Source organism: Panthera onca, chromosome D1 (assembly GCF_046562875.1).
Source record: "Panthera onca isolate mPanOnc1 chromosome D1, mPanOnc1 haplotype 2, whole genome shotgun sequence".
NCBI classification, from domain to species: domain Eukaryota; kingdom Metazoa; phylum Chordata; class Mammalia; order Carnivora; family Felidae; genus Panthera; species Panthera onca.
This window is the reverse complement of record NC_138348.1, coordinates 15,065,707-15,073,588: the sequence shown is the minus strand read 5'-3', so window position 1 is coordinate 15,073,588 and position 7,882 is coordinate 15,065,707. Positions and strand designations below refer to the sequence as shown.

At 38.1% G+C, this 7,882-nt stretch overlaps 1 protein-coding gene across 1 annotated transcript; it reads right to left on the bottom strand.

Moving 5' to 3' along the window:
• Positions 1 to 5,514: 5,514 nt before the first annotated feature.
• Positions 5,515 to 6,447, bottom strand: LOC132676912 (olfactory receptor 4C46). Its single transcript, XM_060628886.3, has one exon. The coding sequence runs from the start codon at positions 6,442 to 6,444 to the stop codon at positions 5,515 to 5,517; it is 930 nt and encodes a 309-aa protein (XP_060484869.3). The 5' UTR covers positions 6,445 to 6,447.
• Between the last annotated feature and the right edge of the window lie 1,435 nt (positions 6,448 to 7,882).

Here is a 7,882-nt window from a genome sequence, read left to right as displayed (position 1 = left end):
AATAATCTGATGTGACATGGAGATGTTGGTTACTACTGATTTTTGCAAATAACAAGTTTAATGATACTCCTTTGCTTTGGACTTTGGCATCAGTATAAATTCTTTTGTGAATTTTTTTGTTCGTTAAGTCTTAGTTGTACGGCAAAAAGAGATACTATTTATGAAATGTCTATAAAACTGGTGTCGTATTAGGTATTTTCCATATTGTATCACTCAGGGTCCAATTAGGACACAGATCACACAGTAATTTGAACAGGAAAGTTTACGTACAATTATTCATTGTATCAGGGCATTAACTGGAAAGGGCTAGTGAGTACACTAAAGAATGCCCTGGTACTGGTAAATGAGTATCAATGGAAGGAATACATTTAGAAGGTGGAATCCCTCCCCAAGGCTGGGATTCCAGTCTTTTGGAGAATGATTACTTGTTGCCCATTGGACGGTGAAGTTCACTAGGTTGCCTTGGTCCAGAACTAGTTCATGGTAGCTGGAGAATGAAAGGCAAAAAAGGGACTGACAAGCTGGAGCCTCCCACTGGGAATTGGTAGCCTGAGGCAGGCAAACAAGGCACTGTGGTCTGGACTGGCAAGCAGGAAACAACAAACAAACCTCTAAAGTGAGAATGGACCAAGATTGGTGGAAAACACCCCACTGTGGTGCAGATCAACCGACTTGAGAACCTGACCTCTGGGGTACCTATGAGATTCACTGGAATCTGCCTGCAGAGGTTGCACTGAAACTCATTTGGATTCCGTCCATGGAGGTGGCTGTGTCAGCACCACTAGATGTCTCTCCAGCCCCCTCCCCCAAGCACACACTGTTGGAAGCTATATTGCCAGAGCAAGGTGAGATGAGAAGCATACCCAAGGACTCATTACCCAGAACAATGCCAAAAAGCTTTCCCCCCATGTTTTCTTCTAGCAGTTTTGTGGTTTCAGGTCTTATGTTTAAGTCTTTAATCCATTTTGAGTTGGTTTTTGTGTATGGCACAAGATAAAGGTCCAATTTCATTCTTTGGCATGTGAATATCCAGTTAAAAAAAACCTTTAAAAAATGTTTATTTATTTTTGAAAGAGAGCACAAGTGGGGGAGGGGCAGAGAGCCAAAGCAGGCTCCATGCTGTCAGCACAAAGCCTGCTGTGGGGCTTGAACCCACCAGCTGTGAGATCATGACCTGAGTTGAAGTTCAATGTTTAACTGACTGACCCACCTAGACAACCCTCCTAGTACCACTGTTTGAAGGACTGTCCTTTCCCCAATGAGTAGTCTTTTTTTTTCAGTTTAATGTTTATTTTTGAGAGGGAGAGAGACAGAGACAGAGCATTAATGGGGGGAGGAGCAGAGAGAGAGAGGGAGAGGCCGAGAGAAAGGGAGGGATAAGTAGGCTCCAAGCTCTGAGCTATCAGCACAGAGCATGATGTGGAGCTAGAAACCATGAACCATGAGATCATGACCTGAGCCGAAGTCAGATGCTTAACTGACTGAGCCATCCAGGCGCCCCTTTAATGAATAGTCTTGATACCCTTGTCAAATATTAATTGGCTATATATGTAAGGGTTTATTTCTGGGCACTCAATTCTATTCCATTTATCTAGGTGTCTGTTTTTATTCCAGTATCATACTGTTCAGAGTACTAGAGATATGAAACAGAGTAGTTGAAATCAGGAAGTGGAAGTGTGATGCCTCTAGCTTTGTCTTCTTTCTCAGGATTGCTTTGGCTATTTAGGGTCTTTGGTGGTTCCAGATATATTTTAGGATTGTTTTTTTCTACTTCTGTGACAAATGCCATTTGACTTTTGATAGACATTTTTATTGAACCTATGGATGACTTTGGGTAAATAAACATTTTATTATTACTTTTTCCAATCCATGAACATGGGATATCTTTCCATTTACTTCTGTCTTTTTCAATTTCTTTAATCAGTATCTTATAGTTCTCAATATGAAGATTTTTCACTTACTAATTACATTTATTCCTAAGTATTTTATTCTTTTTGATGCTATTGTAAATGGAATTATTTTCTTCATTTCCTTTTTGTATAGTTTATTGTTAGTGTAAAGAAATGTAAATAATTTTTGTGTGTATCTTGCATCTTTAGTGAATTCACTTTTTAATTTTAATTGTGTGTGTGTGTGTGTGTGTGTGTGTGTGTGTGTGTGTGTGGAAGTTTTAGGGTTTTCTCTATATATGACCATGTCATTTACAAAGAGAAAATTTTACTTCTTTCTTTCCAATTTGGATGCCTTTATTTATTTAGTCTGATGGTTCTTGCTAATACTTTTAGTACTATGTTAAATAGAAGTGGCATAGGCTTCCTTGCCTTGTACTGGATCTTAGAGGAAAAGCTGTCAGTTTTCCCCCATTGATTATCATATTAGCTGTGGGCTTTTAGTAAATGGCCTTTTTGTGTATATGTTGAGGAAATTTCCTTCTAAATCTATTTTGTTGAGATCAAATTTTTAGCATGAAAGATTGTTGAACATAATGACAGTTATGTTGAATATAAATACATTTTGTGTCTCTATTGAGATAATCATGTGGTTTTAATGTGTGTATCACATTGATTTATTTGCATATTTTAAACTAAAGTTGCATCCCAGGGGTTAATCCCACTTGGTCATCATGTGTAATCTTTTGAATGTGTTGAGTTCATTTTGCTGAGATATAATTCTTGACTGATAAAATTTATGAGTCTTGGCATGTCTGAGAATGTATTTCTTTTATTCTTACTTTTGAATTCTATATTGCATGATACAGAATTAGTGGTTTTAGTTTTTCCCTTGAGAACATTAAAGATTTTTTTCATTAACTCCCAATTTCTAGTTTTGCTAACAAAATTCTGTTGCTAGTCTGATTTTTTATTTCTTTGATAGCCTGTTTTTATTTTATAGATTTGTATCCTATTGAATTTCTAATATACCAATCGACATTATTAGAGTTCTATTTTAGAATGTGTTTTTTTTTCTTTGTTTGTTTTCTCTTAAGAATCAAAATGGCTATTTGATAGACCATGAAGATCACCCATAGGTGAAGTAACACTCTCCATAGATGATATCTAATACTTTTATGGCTTTAATTGCCATCTGTATGCTCATGGTTCCTACATTTCTGTGACCTACATCTTTCTGATATCAGAAACATATACAGTATTTAATTGTACATTGTTACTTAAACGTCATTCAACACACTAAAAAACATTCATCTTTTCTCTGTTCCACCCATCTGGTAGTCTACACTAGAAACTGGGTGTCATCCATGACTTCTCTCTCAAATCTTCATCCTAAATTAAGTTCTTTTGTTTATAGTCCTAAATAGGTCTTGAACCCTTTTCTATCTCTCTGTGTTAGTCTGGGTTCCCTAGATGCAGACTCTGAGATGGGGATTTTTATGAAAATGACTCATATGGTGAAGGGTTGAGGGAAACTGACTATAGTAGGGGAAGAAAGAATGTGGTCCCAACTGGAGCTTGGCTTCAGGCTGGAGCCATGGGAGCTCTGGGGTATATGTTGTAATACAGGACTGGTTCTACCTTGAGTCAAAAGAACCAGCCTTTTTTTTTTTTCCCCTTGTTCCTATCTTTCATAACCAAATCATCTCTGTTACCTCTAACTGCTCTCCTGTTGCCAGTCTTATCTCCTTCAGTCCATTTCCCACACTCTAGCTAGAGTTACCATTCTAAAACTCAAATCTAACTGCACCACTCGCTGGCTTCCAAGAACTTCCGATGTTTTTGAATTGATTGGCCATATTGGATTGATCAGGTTTCCTGTGTATTCTTTTCCACGTCCTAGCCTTTGTTGTGTATTCTGTCTTCTAGGACACTCTGCCAACCCCATGCCTAGTCACTCTACTGACTGACTTTTTTCCATTCATTGGGTTCTAATTTTAGGTCTTTTCTGTCCGCTGGTTTCTAGTTTTGTGTCTTTTCACTAGGAACCTTCTCCGGACTCTGAAGGTCTTTGTTGTGTGTCCCTCCATTGTGGTTTCATAGCACCCTGTGATTCCACTGTCTTACCATTTATAACACTTGTAACTTTCTGCTTCCTCCTGGGAGTCTTTCATTGGATGCTAAGCTCTGTGGGGGCAGAACCTTGTTCTCCTTTCCTTCACCACTGAAGTGCCAGCTACTATCAACTTGCCTGATACATTTCTTGGGCTCAAAAATATTTGATGATTAATGAAGGGAGGACAAAAGAATGAAGGGAATATGTTTTTCCTGAGATCGCTTTTTGCATAGAAAGAGCCACATATTAAAAAGAAAGCTTTTAATGATGAAATGGTACCAAAAAGCATACTGATTAACAGAGAAACATAACATAAGCAGGCCACACTCAAAAGATAATAAAATATCACTGAAAGCAGGAGAATATCAAGGTAAACTATTTGCTCATATGCTGAGAACTGTAGTTTCCATTTCTTTCTCATCCTTAGCAGAAGCAGGAGTGAAAACAAATTGAAATTTCCCCAAGAGGTTTAGCCAGAATTCTCCTTAGAGTTGAATCAGATAAAAGCGGGAAAGAATTCCCTAGCCTCTAGTACTACTTTCTTTTTATTTTTGAATTTTTTCATCTTCCTTTATACTCTCATTCATTCATTCATTTGTTCATTCATTCAATATTTATTGTGCATGAGACATTGTGCTATCTTGTAGAAACTATTGTTATATAGTAGGCAAGTGTTTTACAGAATATAACTGTATAATAAAAAGAAATTTCTGTCTGACATCAACATGGTCTTTGAGTCATTAACTCTTTCTGATGGGGTATTAGCATATGAGTGATATGAACAGTACAAAATTGTTCTGAAGCTTACAAGGGAACTTGGAAACATGGTCTAATCTTCATTACCTACTCCTCAGAGGTTAAATGGCCAATGCTTTTATGGCCCTAAATGTTAAATACCATAATGCTACAGGCAAGACGTGCAAGCAGTTATTAATGAAAAATTATTAGCTTTTTGCTATAGCTAATGAACTAATATATATATTGTGTCCAGCGCAGTCTCTGGTTCAGTAAATGGTAACTAGTATATTCATCTGATTTTTTGATTATCATTGCCTGTTAACAGCAGTTAAGGACATGATCTGGGAAGTCAGTCAATTCTGATTACTGGCTTTCCAATGTATCCATTTTGGTACCTTCCCCTTTCTATTAGTTTGTTTACCTGTAAAATGGTGATAATAGCCTATACCTCCTTAGACTGTTATAGAGATAATTGCTCAATAACAATACTATTATTTCTTTAATTTAGTATTGGAAGAAAAGCCTATAAATCCATATATATGGTTGAAGCTAGTAAAACTAAACCCCAAATTGGTAGAATTTTCTGTATATTCAAAGTGGTCCTGGGTTACATTTTTTCTCTTGCATCCATTTCAGCTATGCTTAATGCGGATTTTATGATTCATAGTAGGTAATTTATTTCTCCATCCCTTAGGTATTCTTTGCCAAGATCATCCAAAATGTCCTTTTGACCTTTGCTTCCATTGAATCACTGTTGAGCTCCAGGCACATTTATTTCTCCCCTGAAATAGCTTTCCTGCGGCACAATTTACTAATGGCATTTTTCATCTGGGCATTTCTCAAAGTATAGATTAGCGGGTTTAGCATGGGAGTTATAATAGTGTAGAACACTGCCACTGCTTTATCAATAGATAAAGTAGCTGCAGGCCTCATATACACAAATATGCAGGGCACAAAGAATAAGACGACCACCGTGATGTGGGAGGCACAGGTGGAGAGGGCTTTGCGCCTTGCCTCCAAGCTGTGGTTCCTTAGGGAGCGCAGAATGACCACATAGGAGACCATCAAGAGGAGGAAGTTTAACAGACAGATGAATCCACTGTTGGCAGCAACGAAGAGCCCTAGAGTGTGGGTATCAGTGCAGGCAAGATTGAGCAAAGGGTTCAGATCACACATAAAGTGGTCTATGACGTTAGGGCCACAGAAGGGTAATTGGAAGATGAAGAGTATCTGTATAGTTGCATGAAGAAAGCCTCCCACCCACACCACTCCCATTAACAGGCCACACACCCGCCGATTCATGATGGTCATGTAGTGCAATGGCTTGCAGATGGCCACATAGTGGTCATAGGCCATCACAGTAAGCAGGATGCCTTCAGCACCTCCAAAGAAATGTTCTCCAAATATTTGAGTCATGCATCCATTGTATAGGGTAGTCTTCTTTTTATGGAGGGAATCTATGATCAGTTTAGGAGTATTAACAGAGGAATAGCAGGCATCAATAAAGGAGAGATAGGCCAGGAAAAAGTACATGGGAGACCCCAACAATGGGCTGGCAGTGATAGTGACCACAATGAGCATATTACCTACTACAGTGATGGTGTAGATGACGAAAAACACGACAAATATAATTTTTTGCATCTTTGGATTCTCTGTGAGTCCCAGTAGAACAAACTCTGTCACATTGTTCCTCTTCTCCATGCGCTTCACCTGACAGTTAGTCACATTACCTGAAAAGAAAACAATTTTTATTAATGCAACCTTGAATTTCTTAAACTTTCCACTCTAATATATAAAAACTTATTGGATTCTATTCAGTTGTGAATTCTTTTGAGGTTGTGTATGTGTTGGAAATAAAAATTCTGGGTTCTTGAGAATTAATTCAGATTGCCTCCCAGCTGAAATCTTTGTTAAGACTGTGGACCTGGGGAACATTTGTAAACACACAGGCAGGAGACCACATGTGCACACTTAAATCATCCCAGATGACTGAGAATCTAAGTCGAAGTAGTAGCTTGTACACATTGTAGTAGCTGAGCCTGAAACAGTGGTAGTAGATGGATGTAGTCTACAAATGCAAGCTTTGGAATTTTCCCTTTATCTCTAGGAAATGGGGAACCATGGAAGGTAATTGAGAATATGAGTGGGAGGATGAAGAAGAATATGAAGGGGGAGCTTGGATATTATTCTCATAAAGATCTTTGTGTGCTTTGGGTGAAATGGACTGAGGTTCGGAGAAGAGGTGGAAGGAAGATACAGGAATCCCAATAGCAGACTATTCACAGTAGTTGAAGAAAGAGTAACAGGGCATTGGTTATGGGAATGTCAAGACTGGATACAAGAGCTACTTAAAAGTAGTCACAATGCATGTTTCCTGAGTTCAATGAATTTATCGTAGCCAATAATATATACTTTTGAATGATTGATTGCTTTGTCCATGGCTTATAGTAGATGCTTTGCCTACATGGTCCGTTTTCATAGTGTAACGTGTGTGTTTGGTATTTTTTCATTCATTTTGAAGATGAGGAAACAATCTCAGAGACTAATGTTAATAATTATCCCAATGATGGTAGTATTAACTAAAGCTTACTGAGCCCTTAGTATGCTCTAAGTGTTTTTGCAGACACCTTTTCATTTTTAATCCTCACTGCAAACCTACAAGAGGGATGCTACTATCATTTTTATCCCTATTTTACATGTTAGGGAATGGAATCATAGAGAAGTTAAGGATCTTGCCCAGGATTGAGTAGCTCTTAAGGGCTGGAGCCAAGATTAGGTCGGGTAATACCTGTCAATTGTTTTCCCTCCTAATTTTTAATCCATGCCCTCTATTGTTACTTTATAATAAACAATGTCGAACTAGTAATCTCTTTTTCATATGACCATGATACTTATAATTACTTCAAGGCTACTCTGAGGAAAGCTTATGTGGAGCAGTTTCATCAGCAGGCACAGACACAGCACACACAGTGACATATTGGAACTCGCAAATGTTAAGAAAAATGTGGTACTGCTCTCACTGAACAGCCCTTTTATAGGGGCCTCTCCGCTAACCCTAAGTGTTTCTTACTGGGTCCCCTTCCAAAAAAATGGGCCCCCAGACTCTGTTGCAAAATATCAAAAATAATTATTGCAGTGG

Excerpts from the sequence above, each read along its gene's own strand:
- LOC132676912 (XM_060628886.3), bottom strand. The coding sequence starts at position 6,444 with ATGGAGAAGAGGAACAATGTGACAGAGTTTGTTCTACTGGGACTCACA.